At 41.8% G+C, this 17689-nt stretch overlaps 3 protein-coding genes across 4 annotated transcripts; 2 read left to right on the plus strand and 1 right to left on the minus strand.

The window, feature by feature from the left end:
* The first annotated feature begins 360 nt into the window (after positions 1–360).
* LOC120412757 (uncharacterized) lies at positions 361–2813 on the plus strand. Its single transcript, XM_039573348.2, has 2 exons — positions 361–1004; positions 1068–2813. The coding sequence occupies exons 1-2, from the start codon at positions 723–725 to the stop codon at positions 2196–2198; spliced, it is 1413 nt and encodes a 470-aa protein (XP_039429282.1). The 5' UTR covers positions 361–722; the 3' UTR covers positions 2199–2813.
* Positions 2814–5334: 2521 nt separating this feature from the next.
* LOC120412747 (SLIT and NTRK-like protein 2) lies at positions 5335–6584 on the plus strand. Its single transcript, XM_039573339.2, has 2 exons — positions 5335–5484; positions 5548–6584. Exons 1-2 carry the CDS (start codon positions 5459–5461, stop codon positions 6467–6469), a joined length of 948 nt encoding a protein of 315 aa, XP_039429273.1. The 5' UTR covers positions 5335–5458; the 3' UTR covers positions 6470–6584.
* A 4753-nt stretch (positions 6585–11337) lies between these two features.
* Positions 11338–17398, minus strand: LOC120412729 (inner centromere protein A). Of its 2 annotated transcripts, XM_052707758.1 has the most exons (5): positions 17247–17394; positions 16983–17139; positions 12461–14499; positions 12095–12402; positions 11338–12023 (listed from the first exon to the last, which is right to left on the minus strand). In XM_052707758.1, the coding sequence occupies exons 2-5, from the start codon at positions 17061–17063 to the stop codon at positions 11830–11832; spliced, it is 2622 nt and encodes an 873-aa protein (XP_052563718.1). In that variant the 5' UTR covers positions 17064–17139; positions 17247–17394; the 3' UTR covers positions 11338–11829. The 2 variants fall into 2 exon arrangements, with proteins under 2 accessions (XP_052563718.1, XP_039429253.1); XM_039573319.2 differs by having other exon boundaries at positions 16983–17398.
* Between the last annotated feature and the right edge of the window lie 291 nt (positions 17399–17689).

Raw genomic sequence — 17689 nt, forward strand, 5'->3', positions numbered from 1 at the left:
AAAAGTACTACTTTTACTAGTGAAATAGCAAACAAATGTTCAAATTAAGGTCCTAAAAATAGAAGGGTCGAGAGAAAAGCTGCATTTGGCATGCTATTGACAAATTATCACAAAAGTGTTCCGAATTTGTGGGTGTTCCGAATATGTGGGATGACTGTAGTGTGTAACAAGCCAAATATGTAATTCAGACAGATTGGTTAGTTCCGTCCTGTTACACTCTACGACTCTCCCTCAACAACCGCCGCATAGGGTCGTCAATGCCCAAGCCACTAGTTCCGCTACTCGCCAACAGGTCCTCCCGCGACGGTGGCGCCACCCCGCTCCATATCCCATTTTCTGACAGCCCAGGTGGTTTGACAGACAGACTGAAGGTGTGCATCATAATACTCGATTGCTGTTATGCAGTCAATCGTCGTCTCGAGTGCATAGTTTGGAATGTCAACATAATAGGAGCTGCCTGGCCTGCTGGTGTTGTAGAGTGTGTGTTGTATCGCTCGTTGCATTAGCGTTTTCGTGTGATTTTGTAACAGCTCGCCGTCGTCGTCGTCGTCGCCTACTTGTGAAGCGTAGCTTAGCTACGTGTGCGTAATTTTCTAGTAGCGTAGTGTTTCCGTGTGTAACTAGCCAGTCAGCGCGCACGCAAGTGGTGCGTTCAATTTAGGCCAAGAATTGGCCACTCGAGTGCTGGGTTGAGGGGCCTTGCCGCATGACCCGAACGAACCATGCCCGGAGGAGGATCCCGAGAGCAGTTGGAGGCTGCTGCCGCGGCGTACCTGGGCCGGGGCAACTTTTATCTGCAGCAGAATGGCGGTGGTGGCTGCGGCGGAGATGATGATGACGACGACGACGAGGGCACGGGTTCGATCATTCCGGATCGCACCGGGAAGCACTCGTTCTGCCGACTGTGTTTGACCCATTCCGACCGGTTGAGCGCGCTGTTTCCGGTGAATGCCAAGCCGGATCGGGTGCTGCTGGCGCAGATCTTGGACTGCGTCGAGGTTCAGGTAGGTGGTTTTGGGGTTGGTGTTTTTTTGGGGGTTGTTGTATAACTTTTGGGGTTCTTGCAGATCACCCTTCCGGACGACATCAAGGCGTTGATTTGCACGGAGTGTGTTCAGCAGATCTACGCGTTCGCCAGCTTCAAGGAGCTCTGCAAGAGTAACGATCAGTTGCTCAAGAGTCAAACATTCACACACGAATCCGACGAAGAGGATGATGAACCGGTGGAGGTCCATCCGGAGATTACACCTGAAGTTACCATGACGATCCCGCAGCAGCAGGAGAAGATAGTGTCCCTTCCGGACGCCACCCTGCTGGAGAAGTTGTTCGAGCAGGGCGTACAGGTTGAGGCGATCGGTGATCATCAACCGACGACGGCCGCTTCTTCCGTGCAGCTGAGCGATGCCGACGAGCGGGAAGCGGAGCGCAAGGCCAAGAACGCAGCTCGTATGCGTCGTTGGAGGCTGCGTCAACGCCAGAAGCAGGAACAACAGCACGTTGTTGTGAAGCCGGAACCGGAGACGATCGTCCCGCTTGCGATTCCCGTTCCGGACCCGGTTCAGCTAGAGCAGGAGGAAGCCCTGCGGATGCAACAGGCCAAGGAGATGTTTGCCCTGCTGGCGCAGCAGCAACTCCGACAGGTCGAGGCCGAGATCCGCCGACTCAAGGCCGGTGCCATGATTCAAGAGCAAATCCAGGACTTTGTCGTCAAGCAGGAACCTCAACCGGAACCGATCGAGGAAGAAGGCGGAGAATCCAGCCGCCAAACTTCTCCCAGCTCCGAGCAGCACATGGCCGCCGTCCGGCGATCCCGCGCAGAGTACATGCGCAAGTGGCGCGCCAAGCGCAGCCAGTCCCAGCAACAGACGCCGACGTCCGCTCCGACGACTCCGGTCGCCATGTCCTCCTCGTTCGGCTTCGTCGGCCGCCCTCCGGTCCTCTCGCCAGCCCCCGGTGAAACCGAGAAGATCGTCATCCAGCGGCACAACCGGGCCGAGTACATGCGCCGTTGGCGCCGGGAACGCCTCAAGCAGGAACTCAGCCCGTCCGAGTTTGACGACTGGTGCACCAAGAGCGAACAGCGCCGCCGGTTCCGCGAGTGGCAAGTTATGCGCGAGAGTGCCTCCTCGGCCGGCGACGAAACCATGGATTGTGGCGAACTGGACACATCCTCCTCCTTCCGGGTGGCACAAAGTTGACCGATTCACGCCGCCCCCAACCGCTTCATCCTCTCTTTTAGGCTGTCTACCACACACCGAACACAGTATTTAGACGTTCTAGTGTTTTATGTTTTTATTTCGCCTCGCTCTAATTCTGACTTTTTAAAACGCCGTTCCATACGTAACTCGAGATTATTCGTTTTTTTTTTACCGTGCCCCACGCACGCAGTATTCGCAATAAATGACAAACTTTACATTATAGGTTTAGGCGCTATCGCATTCTCTGCCTAGTAGATATAATAAGCCCAACCAATCACACACAAGCAACTACTTTTAATTGTTAAGCCGGAACAACAAAACAAACAGTGAAACTCCAGTGACTCAAATGTCGACAACACTCACAACTTGCGTATGCAAACACAAGCTACTCAAAACGGAAACTAACTAAGGAAGAACACCAAGCATAAACCTGCATAAACCGCCTGAAGGACTCAACGCAACAACAACAAGAATAAACTCACTCAAAATCATCGCCGATTTTTGATGATGATGATGCAAGAAACAATAAATAACTCAACTGCTTATTACCTCGTGAAATATATACTAACAAATAATTTGATTAAGATGCGAACAATAAATAGTATACAAATAAACTGTTGGTAACTATCTTCCAGTAAGAGAAATGCCTAAAGAAGTGGAGTACGCACTTGGTGAGGTAAATGGGCAGCAGCGATAGCGAAAGCAAGCCATAGAGGGTGAAGGAAAGCCTCAAGAAATCAATACCTCTCTTTTGTGTTGCTCTTCGTAAAGCCCTTTTCTTGGGAAGGGCGTACTTGCCCTCGTTTTGAAATAGTTACTTTTTGCGTTTCTCTTTGCTTCGTCGTCCGTGTCTGTCGCGGGTGATCAACCATGGCCATGATCAACGACGACCAACTTTTTCAAAACTTTTTTTTCGTAAAATCGCGATAACTCGTGATGTTTATAAGCAAACCCCTTATGTTTACATATCAAAATTTTTGTAATCGTCTGCTCTACAACTTTGTAGAACATTGTTACACTCTAAAAAATAACCCTGCAAAGTTAGAAAAAACACGAAATCTTAAAATGAAAAATTTTGTTCTAAATGAAAAAATGACCCTTCTGGGACAATATAGATTCAAAAAGTACATTAAATTTCCCATAAAATGAAGTGTCCCAAAAAAATACAGTTGAGTAACGGAAAATGGCAGTTTAAAAAAAAAATTAGTGTTTTTCGATGAAAATACGTTTTTTCGGAATTGTGAGTACCGTAAACTGGGGTCTATCGGGACACATGGGGCGAATTGGGACAGCAGTTTTAACCATGTTGGAGCACAGTATTTTGATTTTTTTTTTTTTTTTTGTTGATTTCGGTTAGAACAGACTCAGGCCAACAAAACGTGTACATCCATTTAAAAATTTAAAAGCTTTGATAAGTACTCTGAAAACTGCTGTCCCTATTCAGACTGTAGTCCCGATTACCCCAAATTACGGTACGCCATCAATTCGGGCGTCGAATTGTACATAAAAGTCCCTTTGACAACAAATTTCTATCTCATCACCGTTTCAGGCTGCAAATTATTGAAAATCACCTTTTTTTTCGCATGTTTAAAAATGGAAGGGGTCGTACCGCCCCTCCGTCACGAGATATCAAAAAAACGGACCTCGGATTCGTGATAAGGGACAAAAGTTACCCCTTAGGACAAAGTTTCACGCACATCGAAGAGGGGTCGGGGCAACTGCTGTGTGAGTTGGCTGAGAATTACCCTGTTATAATTTCCGTCAATACATCGATATTTTGAAAACTAATAATTGGAAAGCAACTGGACGCGTGTAAAATGCATTTTTAAACACTTTTATCAATGAAATGTTAATACAATGGCTTGTTTATTAGAGTGTAACAAAAATGACTTTTTGGCGGGCATTCAAGGGTTTGTTCCGGTGGGCATACTAAGCCCAAATCCAAAATATGAGCTTGATTGGACGTAACAGGTGCTGGCGCTCCGCCCTTCAATTTTAAATGGGATTTAACCCGTAAAAAAGATTTTTTTTCAAAAATGTCACTTTTTGAGGCATTTTGGCCACTGAAGCGTTTATTTCCAACATCATTGGCGTGTAGGCCAGATCCTTGCGCGTGTAGGCCAGATCCTTGCGCATCTTTTGGTATATATAATATTGAAATTTGGAGCACCCTGTAGCTCGGTACAGGCATTCAAAGTTTGGCATTTTTTTTGAAAAATCGGCCCCGGCAAAATCAAATGGCGTCTAGGGCGTCGCGAGGTGCGACGCATATCTTTTTCGCCGGGACCGATTTTTCGAAAAAATGCCAAACTTTGAAGGTCTGTACCGAGTTCCAGGGTGCTCCAAATTTCAATGTTATATATACCAAAAGATGCGCAAGGATCTGGCCTACACGCCAATAAAGTTGGAAATAAACGCTTCAGTGGCCAAAATGCCTCAAAAAGTGACATTTTTGAAAACAATCTTTTTTTACGGGTTAAATCCCATTTAAAATTGAAGGGCGGAGCGCCAGCACCTGTTACGTCCAATCAAGCTCATATTTTGGATTTGGGCTTAGTATGCCCACCGGAACAACCCTTGAATGCCCGCCAAAAAGTCATTTTTGTTACATCCTATTGTTTATTTTTTTATTTTTGCCAATAATCTGTGATCCGTTCCAAGAATCCTCTCTGCGGTGAACATAATGCAGTAGGGCTGGCCGCTTTAATTTGTGTAATACAATTTCGGATGTTCTCGGACGTACTGCAATTATTAAAATTGACATGAAAAGTGCTTTCCAGCAACGTTCATAAAACACTCATTCTGTTAAATTGTATGGAGACTTCAATTGAAAAATCTAATGATTCAAAATGACAAGCAAACATGACAAATAAAACTAAGAAAAGTCTATTTGAAATGCCGTATAGTGAAAGATGGCTAAAATTGAGATTTTGAGTACTCCCGCGACAAACAAGTCCCCATGTGCAATTGCAAATCACGAAGCTCGTGCTGGGACACGAAGTCAGAACATATCTTTTGTCATCCATTTCTAACCCGTCTGTACCTAATCCGCTCAACAATAACCACAACGTATAGAGACTCCAAGATTCGCGTCAGAATTGTGTAACCTCCCCTCATAGCACCATTGTTCTCTCATTGAGATATGCAGCACACAGAGAGAGATCTTGAACTAGATTCACCTTTAACCTTGAATTGGCACTGATCGAGGCTTGGCCAGTAGAGCGCGCCCAAGATCAGTTCCAGTTCGCCATCCCGTCGAGATGCATCGCTTCAATCGTTGGATCTTGTGAGTTTTACGAGCAATTTTCTAAGAATGTAACTGACTAATTTCAAATTGTTGCTTTGATAGTTTCTTGGTTCCGTTTCTGGTGGGATTCGTGCCAGTGTCTACCAAGAACATCACCTGCTGGGAGTTGCCGTGCAAGCAGAATCGATACCACTTTGATTGCTGCATCCGGCAGCTCGAGATCGACGACGGAACAACCATCGAGCAGGCCAACTTCCGCAAACAGCAGTACATTCTGCTGGAGGACAGCAACATCTACACGGCATCGCCCCAGCTGTTCCACCTGATGATCGACGCCAAGATGTTGGAGATTTCCGGCGGTTTCGTACCGTGGGTCCATCTACCGCCCTCGGTAACCGTACTCATCATCTACGACAGCCAAACCAAGCAGATCTTCGTCGACCCGGAGGAGCGAAAGTATCGACTGATATGGTTGGAAGTTCGGAACATTACCATGAAGGAGATCCCCCCTAACCTGAACCAACTGCGCGACCTCGAGCACATTGGCCTCGTCCAATCCGGGCTGGAGTTTCTAGTGATGGACCAGTTCGACGGACTCAACAAGCTGGAAGAACTCAACCTGTCCGGAAACAACATTGCCCGAATCTACGTCAACTTCCCGATGCGACTGCCCTCGCTCAGGACGCTCCAGCTCAACGACAACAAACTGTCCGCCATCGACCTAAGCTACTGGCACATGCCCGAGCTGACCACGTTCGATCTGTCCTCGAACCGCCTCCGCTACATGCTGCACTACAACAGCAACCAGTTCGAGAAGCTGTGCGCCATCCGGGCCGAGCGGAACCGCTGGAACTGCAAGTGGCTGGAGGAGTTTCTGCACGCGTGCTTCCACTTCCGGGGGTACGGAGTCAGCGAGCGGCAGTTTGAGTGTGATGAGGACGACGAGTGGCAGGCGAACTGCTGCTACGGGAACGAAACGGATGTCGGGTATACGGAGTATCTACAGGAGATGGCGCACTTTTAGGGTGGTAGCCGACTTTAGGATAGTGTGTTGACGTTTTGATTCTTAAAATTTCAAGTGTTCATTTTGGAAGTGTCAAATTTTGTGTGTAAGAATAAATCGTAGTAGCTATTCTAGAGAGAACGCAGTCATCACATATACATGACGAAATCCAGCCTGCAAGCCGCACAGGTCACCGTCTACATGCAAACCCATAGCTCAGAGGACCTTTAAAAAAAACTCGAGAAATTATTGTCAGTAAGAATAATTTCAGTACATCCGAGAACACCCGAAATATCTCTTATAATTTGAAGCGGCCAGCCCTACTGTGTTGTGTTTACCGCAGAGAGAATTCTGAGAACGGATCATATTTCACAGAATCTACAGGGGAGAGAGAGATTTCGGTCATTCGATTTTTTTTTGTATTTTTTAATCCTGCTGAAACTTTTTTGGTGCCTTCGGTATGCCCAAAGAAGCCATTTTGCATCATTAGTTTTTCCATATAATTTACCATACAAATTTTGCAGCTGTCCATACAAAAATGATGTATGAAAATTCAAAAATCTGTATCTTTTGAAGGAATTTTTTGATCAATTTGGTATCTTCGGCAAAGTTGTAGGTATGGATATGGACTACACTGGAAAAAAATGATACACGGTAAAAAAATTGGTGATTTTTAATTTAACTTTTTGTCACTAAAACTTGATTTGCAAAAAACACAATTTTTATTTTTTTATTTTTTATATGTTTTAGGGGACATAAAATGCCAACTTTTCAGAAATTTCCAGGTTGTGCAAAAAATCTTTGACCGAGTTATGAATTTTCGAATCAACACTAACTTTTTCAAATAATCGAAATATTGGTCGCAAACATTTTTCATCTTAATTTTTCGATGTAAAATCACATTTGCAATCAAAAACTACTTTAGTGAAATTTTCATAAAGCCGGAAAGATCGGAAAATTCCACGAATGTTTCATATTTTTACATTGAAAATCGGACCATTAGTTTCTGAGATATTGACGTTAGAAAATGGTGGGTTGTTTGGGTGAGGCTAAGAAAACATCAATTTTCCTGCTTTTTAAACCTTTGCATGGCAATATCTCAGCAACTATACTGCCGTTCTACGCATAATTGTCCCATGTCATTTTTGGACGATTCTGACATTTTATCATTTTCAAGCTTAGTTTTACGTATACTTTCAGAAAAACACATAAAATCTAGTTCTTTGCTTAGAAAATCATTGAAAACAACACCAAGTCTGTTTGTCCCATCGTTGACTTTCGACGCATAATTGTCCCACTATTTATTTTCTATCACGAAATCATGAGTTTTACGATGTATTTCATCTTGTTTACATGTTTACCTGCAAGAGATTTACAAATAAGGGTGATACAATGTTAACCGGGGTGATTAGGGACATGTAAAGCGAATATGGACCCACGGGACAATTATGCGTAGAAACACAGAAATTGATCGAAAAATTTCAATCGCGTTTTTCTCAGTTGCCCTTTTTCGAACATGGGACAACTATGCGTAGAACGGCAGTATAGGTCGTATCAACAAAGTTCAAAAAAGCAAAAAACAGAGAATTTTCTCAGCTTTTCAAAAATATTTTTTCAAAAATGGGCAAACATGTTTACTAATTTAAAAAAATGGAAAACTGCGATTAATTTTACATTTTTTTTTCCCAAATATGGCTATATCTTGAAAACGGTGCACTTTTTGAAAATTTCACTAAAGTACTTTTTGATTGCAAATTTGATTTTACATTTTAAAATGAAGTTGAATAATTTTTGCGACCAATATTTCGATTTTTTGAAAAAATTAGTGTTGATTCGAAAATTCATAACTCGGACAAAGATTTTTTGCACAACCTGGAAATTTTCTGAAAAGTTGGCATTTTATGTCCCCTAAAACATATTAAAAAAAATAGTGTTTTTTTGCAAATCAAGTTTTAGTAACAAAAAGTTAAATAAAAAATCACCAAAAAAAATTTTACTGTGTATCGTTTTTTTCCAGTGTAGTCCGTATCCATACCTACAACTTTGCCGAAGACACCAAATCGATCAAAAAATTCCTTCAAAAGATACAGATTTTTGAATTTTCATACATCATTTTTGTATGGACAGCTGCCAAATTTGTATGGAAAATTATATGGACAAACTAATGATGCAAAATGGCTTCTTTGGGCATACCGAAGGCACCAAAAAAGTTTCAGTCCGATTAAAAATTCGCAATTCGCAATTTTCAGTGTAAGAACGGGCCTTGACCGATCTTATGCACCAGGTTCCCGACGAACACGCACTGCCCTTACACCTACATCTCACCCTTGCTCTGAGTCAGTACGAGCAGCACGCTAGAACACGCTTTGAGTGTTCGTGCCAGGCATGCACACCTTCTTTTCCGGTTACGCATTTTAACTCGGCCGGGGGTGGTACATTACGTAGGGTTTGATGTAAGTATAAGCGCCTAACCATTTATAGTGTGCCTAACAACTTTCATTAAAGCAAAACTGATTTATTTTTAGTTTGAATTCAAAAACTAATTGTTATTTACTGTGTGTTGTTTTCTTCTGAAATCTTCCCTATTGTTGAGTCTGTTTATCTGTTGCTATTTCTTTTGTCGCGGTGTTTTGTCACAATTTTTGGTCCTAAGCATTTTATAAAAGTTTTTCAAAAGTACAATAGTAATATTTGTGTTAATTCTTTGATCACCCCAAAAATTGAGTAAGGGCTCGAACCTCATTTGTTTGAAGAAAAGGGTGAAGATTGAAAACAATGGACAGTGAAAGAAATATATTATTGAAGAATCAATAGTAAAAGAAAGATAGTAATTAATGAAGTAGATAAAGAAATTAACAATAATTAATAAATAGAAGTAACAAACAAGCTTAGATTGTATTGAGGGCAATTTATAGGGCAGATGAAAAATTATTCAAATAGATAAATAAAGAAAAGGCACATGATAAACAAAATTGACATCGCTGCCAAATTAAGGGAAAGCAGAAAGTATGTTACAGCAGCATCAATTGGTAAAATAGAGTGAAAAAGCGTTGAGAAATAAGAGAATCAAATGAGTAAAATCGAATTCAAATAGAGGATAGTAAACAGAAGCCGCGTTAGAAAATCAGTGAAACAAAATAAACAGAAGATAGGTGGTAGCTGAGAATGAAGAGAAGAGAAACCCCGTTGTGTGATGCTTCAGGTACATCCACAGCAGTTGACTCAACATACTGCGAATCAAAACAATACCGTCTACAATCACAAATTACTTCCCTTTCCCACATTGTCGCGCCCCTTTCTTTTAGCCGTCTCGACTTTGACCCTCGCTGGTCAAAGGTTTACGAGTCGTTTCCACAGGCCACCAGCTAGGTCATCATGAAAACCAAGCCAACGTGGAGGTAAGAAAATAGGACACTCGCAAGGAACCAGAGCTATACTGTTCTGATCAAGATAATTCGGATGATCTAACAGAACTACGGATGTAGTTAGTTACGCTCCATCCAGGATGTTCCTTACGTGGACGTCAACCGAAGAGCACGCAACAAGGTCAGTGCCATTGCATGCTCTTAGGTATCAATCCTTGGCCTGCATCTTCATTGCTACGGAAAATATCTATATATAATTTTTTATTCATCCTCTACACAATAATTTGCAACAAAGTTTGACTATTATAAAATCAGATTATTGCAGGATTCTGTCCGTAAGATTGACAATTTTGGAATAAGAAGACAACAATTTCCATAGTTGCTGTGCACCCTTAAAATGAAAAAAAAAAGTTATCAGAAACGGGTTTTTATCGTGTTTTTATGTTGTATATAAAAATTGACATTGGGCTTTATGACCCTATTGGTGTGAAAAAGATCAATTCAGAGAAAAATTATGGCTGACATTTTTTTTTCTTAAATTAGTACTCCTACATCAAAAATACATTCTTGCTAAATTTGTATCATGTTGGCAAAATATAATTTTTCTTGAAAAAAGTTTTGATTTTATTTGGTATATGATCATCCCTAGTTCTGACTCGATGCCGCCATCATACGACCGGGTGCTCCGTTTGTTTGTCAACAAAGCTGCAGCTGGATGACGAGCCGAAGTTAGGGGGGAGAGGTTTTGACATTGTTATGCCCGCATCTGACCCGCCGTCTATTTCGACGGTCGTTTCCAACGACCGAGTCGAGTTAGGAACTGATCGTATAATATATATATCAACAAATCTTTGGGCCATCTACGATTTTAGCTTTCAAATGATGTTTAACAAAATGTATTGTTTCATAAAAACTAAGACTTTTACCATAAAAGATTTTTTTTAAAAGCATTTTAACATTGAAAACATGCCAATCCAGCAATCTCAGAAAAACGAAAGGGAAATTTCCTCACCAATAAGAGGCCATAAAGCACGCAGACATTGTTTCAATAATTTCAGATTTCAAAGGTTATGAAAATGTTTGAAGAAATTAAAAAGAGATATGTGAGCCGGTAACATTAAGTGAAAGTTTCCTAGCTTTCTTGGTAAACCTCACAGCAGCTGGACAGAAAATTTAACTCCATGTTGCACTTTTAATTTCTCGATATTGGATAATTATGTCGAAAAGTTTGTGTTCATAAATTAATTTAAATAAAACCGGGTTGGCTCTACAACCGCTAAGTTTTTTCTCAGCGATCAGACCCACTACATAAATTTTAACGCAAAGACGATTCATTGAAATACGTTGCGTTTGAGCACGAAAGTTAAAAAATGTCGCAGATTTGCACAAACATAAGTCATCCAAGGGCGTTCTTTCATAAAACAGCTTCACACCTACTTATTAAAAATACCACATTTTATTAAAAATTACGAATATTAATACTAGATATAGTAGCAGTTGTAGCAATCACTTATATCGAACCAGTTTGTTTTTTTTTTTTTTCGCAGAGTCTTTATATAAAGGAAATATATTAAACAAAAGAAGTTTATCGATGTATGTAAGCCAGAGTTGTTCCCCACGTCAGTAGGGACGGACACTCTTTCAATTTTAACAGCAAAACTTAAACGTAGTTATATATTCGATCTGCACTTCATCCCCACAGTTTTGAGGGGGGGGGTTGACGGTTTACAACTGCAAAACTTAATCAACTAGCAAGACTTGCTTCTTCTTCTTTCAATCAACGATACAACAATTTTAAAATTGTGCTTGATTCTTGATGTTTTTATGAGTTGTTTGTGTTTTTTCTGTTATTTTTTGCAATCTTAGAAAAAGTCGTATGTACTGCGTGGTTATAAAATAATGCGAAGATATAAAAAGAAACATACAAAACAACGCTCTCACATACACAACGGGGAGGGGAGTTCTAGGGACACAACAAACACACAACTTACCAGCTACCAGTGACGACCCTCGGCCTTAGTACTTGGGCATCTGCGAGTAGCGCGGCGGCGTCCGCCAGACGGCGCTCGAGTTTCGCTTCAGCTTGCGGGCGTCGATCGCGGGGAAGATCTCGCGCAGGTCCGGCGTCATCGGGGCCACCGAGAAGAACTGGTCGATCACCTTCAGCTTGATCTCGGCCTGTATCCGCATCGGCTGGCGCCGTTCCTCCTCTGTTCGGGAGAGAGCAAATTAGGAAAGGTTTAATTTTGTCGATTCGACGATTGGGGAGGGTTGAACTCACTAGAGCACCAAGCTGGCAGCGGTGGTCGCTTCTTCTTATTGGGTGCGTTGGGCGTGCTCTCGTCGTCCGTCGAGTCGTCCGTTTCGATCATGTCGAAGGTGAAGGTCTCCTTGTCGGATGCAGCTTGCTTGTCCTTCATCTTCTTGAGTTGGAGTAGCTGCTGCTGTTGTTGTTGCTGCTGCTGCAAGGCCTGGGCGTGGGCGATCTTCTGCTGCTGTTGCATCTTTTGCTGGTACATCTGCTTGTGCAGCTTGATTTCGTAGTTCTCCTTCGCCTGGTTCATCTTGAACAGGTCGGCCTGTTCGGCTCTGTGTGTGGAGGAAACGGTTAGTGTTAGTTACACATTGAATTTGAAAAAGAACTTACCTCTGCTGCTGCTCCAGCTTGGCCAGCTCCTCGCGCTTCTGCTCGGCCAGCATCCGCTGGTTCAGCTCCTCCAGGTGGCGCCGCTTCTCAAACTCCTCCATCTTGCGGGCCTTCTTGACGGCATCCGCGCGCAGCTTTTCCTCCTTTTCCTGCACCAGCTTGCGGTGCTTTTCCTCCTTCTCACGCATCTGCCGCTCGGCGTGTTCGCGCTTTTCCTTCTCCATCTGTTCGCGCTGTTGCGCCGCTAGCCGTTGCTTTTCCTCGCGCTTCTTCTTCTTCTCGTCCATCACGGCGAGGGAGGAGCTGGAGGACGCAGCGGACAGGGTGCCCGGCTGCCGTTCCATGCTGGGCTCACGCGACAGACTTTGCGACTTGGTGAGGGCGGTTGTGAGGGTGGGTTTCTTCTGGAGATGGGCCAGCTTGGAGGCGGACGAGGAGATTCCTTTGCCCGTGGTTGGGAGGACGTTTTGGGCGGTTGGTGTGTGTTGGGACGCTTTGGCGGACGACGGGAATCGCTGGGAGGCGAGGGGGGTGGTGGAAGCTTTCGATGGGAGTCGCGACGGTTGGGAGGGGGTCGTGTGCTTGCCGCCGGTGACCGTTCCGGTGCGTGTGTGCATGGGTGAAGCAACGGCGGCCTTTTCGAACGCTTCGATGCGGGACTTGATCGGGCTCTGCATACTGAACAGTTCGTTGTTTTTCTTGGCCTTTGACTGGGTTGCGGTTTGTGGCTTTTTGGCGACGGCCGGCTTCTTGGCTGGGACGACCACCGGTGCCTTCTCCGGGCTGTTCTCGACGAGGGAGTTGTCCTCGGTCATGATGCTGGCGTTGACCTCGGGAGTTCCCTTTTTGTTGTCCATTACGAAGGTACTGTTGGCTGGGGGACGCACGTCGAACGTGGCGTTGCCGGCCGTCTCCGGTGATTGGACGACGAATGTTCCGTTGGCCGCAGCAGTGAAGGTGCCATTTTTGTCCATCGCAAAGGTGCGGTTCTTCTCAGCGTCCACGAGTGGAATCTTGCCAATGGACACAACGAGCGGTTTCATGACCGCGTCACCTCCCTCGAGCGCATCTTCGTAGACGGATTTCTCCGATGCCGTTGGACTGGCCTGGGTCGAAGCCTTTCCTCTCGTCCTGCCGGTGGAAATCTTTTCCTTTTTGATGGTCACAGCCGGAGCCTGGGTTGATTCCTTCTTCTTCTTCGAGGCAGCCCGCGTCGAGCTGCTTCTGACCGAAGAGGACGCATTCGACAGGGTCGACTCAGCCGAGGACACCGCAGAATCATCCGCATCCTTCTCGCGCTTAATCGGCACCGGAAGGGCATCCGAGCTCTTAACCTTCTTGGTCTTGGCTTTGCTCTTGGCGGCCGCCTTCGTCGGCGGTGGCATCGACGGAGGCGGCATCTTTTCCGCTGCTTCGTCGTCCGACAGCACCTCAACCTTCGGAATCGGTTGCGGAATAACCATGATGGACATCTCCCGGGATGGCTCCGCCGCCGGCAGATCTTCCTTCTCGTTCGTACTGCCAAATCCTTCGTCGCTCGACTTTTTCTGCTGCTCAACCGCCAACGGAGCAACTCCATTCAGCACGTTCGCGTCATTCTCCCCATCCAGCTCCATCGGTTCCACATCATTCCGGTCCTTGCGGACTTCCATCGAGATGCGTTCCTGCTTGATGGTGACCATGCTAGGCTGGCGCATTTTGCTGTTCAGCGTCGGTTCCTTGAGATTCTTGATAGCCTTCACCCGGGCGGACCGTGCCGGGCGACCCGAGGTAGACTCTTCCAGCTCCGAGGAGGCCGCCGGAGCCGTTTCCAGCGATTTTTGCCGCACGCTGTTCTTTCGTGACGCTTGCTGATGACTTGAGCGCGCCGATGATGATGCGGAGCTGGACGACTTGTCTACGGGTTCCGATTCTGGTTCGGGTTCAGGGCCATCCGCGTCGTCGATGGAGTCTAGACGCTTTGGACGCTTCTTGTTTTGCACCGGAGTTCCGTTGGTGATCGACTGGGTGATGTGCTCGTCCAGCTTGAGGGTGCATTTCTGGGGGAGAAAATTGAAATTGTCTTGAATTTTTGCACGAAATTTTGTAAAAATATATCATGCAAATATAAATATAAATTTGCATTCAAAAAAAATAATAATTTTAATTTACAACTTTTTATTTTTAATCCGATTTTTTAACATTATTAAATTTTATGTTCTAAAATTCCTAAAATCCTAAAAAATAAAAATCCAGAAATTCTTTTATCCTAAAATTTTAAAATTCTAAAATTCCAAAATCCTAAAATTCTAAAATTCTAAAATTCTAAAATTCTAAAATTCTAAAATTCTAAAATTCTAAAATTCTAAAATTCTAAAATTCTAAAATTCTAAAATTCTAAAATTCTAAAATTCTAAAATTCTAAAATTCTAAAATTCTAAAATTCTGAAATTCTAAAATTCTAAAATTCTAAAATTCTAAAATTCTAAAATTCTAAAATTCTAAAATTCTAAAATTCTAAAATTCTAAAATTCTAAAATTCTAAAATTCTAAAATTCTAAAATTCTGAAATTCTAAAATTCTAAAATTCTAAAATTCTAAAATTCTAAAATTCTAAAATTCTAAAATTCTAAAATTCTAAAATTCTAAAATTCTAAAATTCTAAAATTCTAAAATTCTAAAATTCTAAAATTCTAAGATTCTAAGATTCTAAGATTCTAAGATTCTAAAATTCTAAAATTCTAAAATTCTAAAATTCTAAAATTCAAAAATTCTAAAATTCTAAAATTCTAAGATTCTAAAATTCTAAAATTCTAAAATTCTAAAATTTTGAAATTCTAAAATTCTAAAATTAGAAAATTCCAAAATTCTAAAATTCTAAAATTATAAAATTCCTAAATTCTATAATCCAAAAAATCCAAAAGCTTTTCAGGGAAGGTACATGTTTTCTAAGTTTGGATTTTGCAAGCGAGTGCCTGTTTAGGGAAAATAAATTTTGAGAAAAAACCTTAGATCCACGGATTTTAAAATACTAAGATTCTATTTTTTTTTTTAATTCCTTAATTCTAAAATTAGCTAATTCTTGAATTTTAAAATTTTAATGTTCTAGCTTTCTAAAATTCCAACATTCTCAAATTCTCAGGTTCTTTCCATTTTACCGCCATCTTAAATTGCAAAAAATAAGGCTGCTTTGAAGCATTTTAGAATTATATTATAGGTTAGACCCAAAGTTTAGGTGATTTAATTGTCCGGAGTGAAATTTTGAAAAAAAAACTTCGAAAAATCGAATATGAACTTTTTTTTTTAATTTTCAAACCTCTTTTTTTATTCTTTATCTTAATTTTTTTGTCAATTATATATTTTTTTAAATTTCAAAATATTTTTTGGACATTACTAAAATTTTCATATCAAGAATTTGTTTTTTATTTTTTATTATTTTTTCAATATATTTTTTTTTTTATTTTATGTTTCAATTATTATATTCCAGACTTAAGAAATATTTTGACTCACTTTTTTGTTATTTAGTTTTTTTCTTATGTATCTGTTTTTTTTTATTATTTCAAGATTTGTTTTTGCAATTTTTATGTTTGTATTTTTCATGTTCTTTTTGTATTAAAATTTCTATGTTTCAGATTTTTTCATTTATGATTTTTTTTTTGCTATAATATTTAATGATATGTTAACATTCATTATGAACATAAAACTTAATCTGTCCTTTTAATTTTAAGATTCAGCCTTTTGATATTCGGTTTATGAGGCAACTTTGGATTTCAATATTATTAGGTCGAATTTACAAAATTATTGAAACGTTTGTAGTTTGCAGTGGCATTCAAATAAGCAAATTAAATTATTTGATTTTTCCATCAAAACAATGCAAACAAGACAATATAGAGTTTTTGCGTTCCTTCCGATCTCCGTACTAGCCTTTATATTCTATTTTAAGTTGCCCTATTATTAGGACAAGACAGTGAGCGTGAGAGCAACTCTCAATTTGATAGTTCAAAATGACGCAAACGAAGGCAAAGTGAGACTTGCTTTCTGTCTTGTTGAGAGCTTCAATAATTATCATCTTTTAATTTTAACTATAGCACTCAAGCACTTTGTTGTTGTTCTAAAAATGAAATTATTTTTTTATGTTAAAATTAATAAATACATGCCAAATTGAAAAATAAATAAAAACCTTAAAAATGTATATAATAACATTTAAAACATACATAAAGCTTTCTTTTTTTTTTCTTTAAAAAGCATTGTCAAATGTTAGTCAATAACATTTGACAATGTTTAAAAAACATAAAAAACTGTATTTTTACTATGAATCCTTTTTCAAAAAATCCCTGAAATATTAAAAAAAAAATCCAAAGACTTAAAATAAACATAAAACCAAACATGTTCAAACACGCTCGCCTTCCCGGCCAGATGTTCCGCCGGACAGATGTTCGTTCCTCCGCGGGACCGATTCCAATAGGAATCCTCCGCCACCGCGGGGCGTAGCGCCTCTCTCCCTATTCCCTCTATCAACCCAGCAAAACATCAACCAGCTCACCTTAAATTCCTCCTCCAGCCGGGCTTCCGCTGCAAACGATTGCAGAATCACCTCGCTGAATTTGCTCATCAAATCGTCCATGGTGTGCGGACCACTTTTTGCTTCGCCTCGCCTCGGAAAGATCCGGATCAATCCCTCCAACAACCAATCAAACCAGCTGCTGACGACTCGGGGTTGCAAGGAAGAAAAAGCGTTACTTCATAACAACGGCTGGAACCGTCCGGGGCGAAATTTTCTCCAGTTGTTTTCAGCTCACGCACTGACCGCCACTTGCTGACCAACGATTGAAGCTTTTTCACACGCGAAAAACTCGGAAAATCGGGAAAACGTAATGAAACGCCACTTTGAGAGTTCGGTTCGTCCAACGGCACAACCACAGTAGGCAAAGAAGTTAGAGCGCCATTTCAAATTTTGACAGTTCAACCGGGAATTGATGCGGTTTTGCCAACCGGTTCGGCTAATCGGCCCAGTGTGAAAAATATGGGGGAGCAAATGCATGAAATATTTCACGTATTGATGTGTGATTTGGAATATTTCAAACTTTGGCGCGCAGACAACGATCTTCTTGCGCACACGTTTTAGATTTTAGATTTTAACCTATCGAAATATTAAAAGTGCAACATGGAGTTAAACCTGTGGTTAAACTTTCAGTCAAGCTTCTGTGAAGTTTTGCATGATAACTGGGAAAGTTTCACTCCATGTTACCG

This window comes from Culex pipiens, chromosome 2 (genome assembly GCF_016801865.2).
Source record: "Culex pipiens pallens isolate TS chromosome 2, TS_CPP_V2, whole genome shotgun sequence".
Lineage (NCBI taxonomy): Eukaryota > Metazoa > Arthropoda > Insecta > Diptera > Culicidae > Culex > Culex pipiens.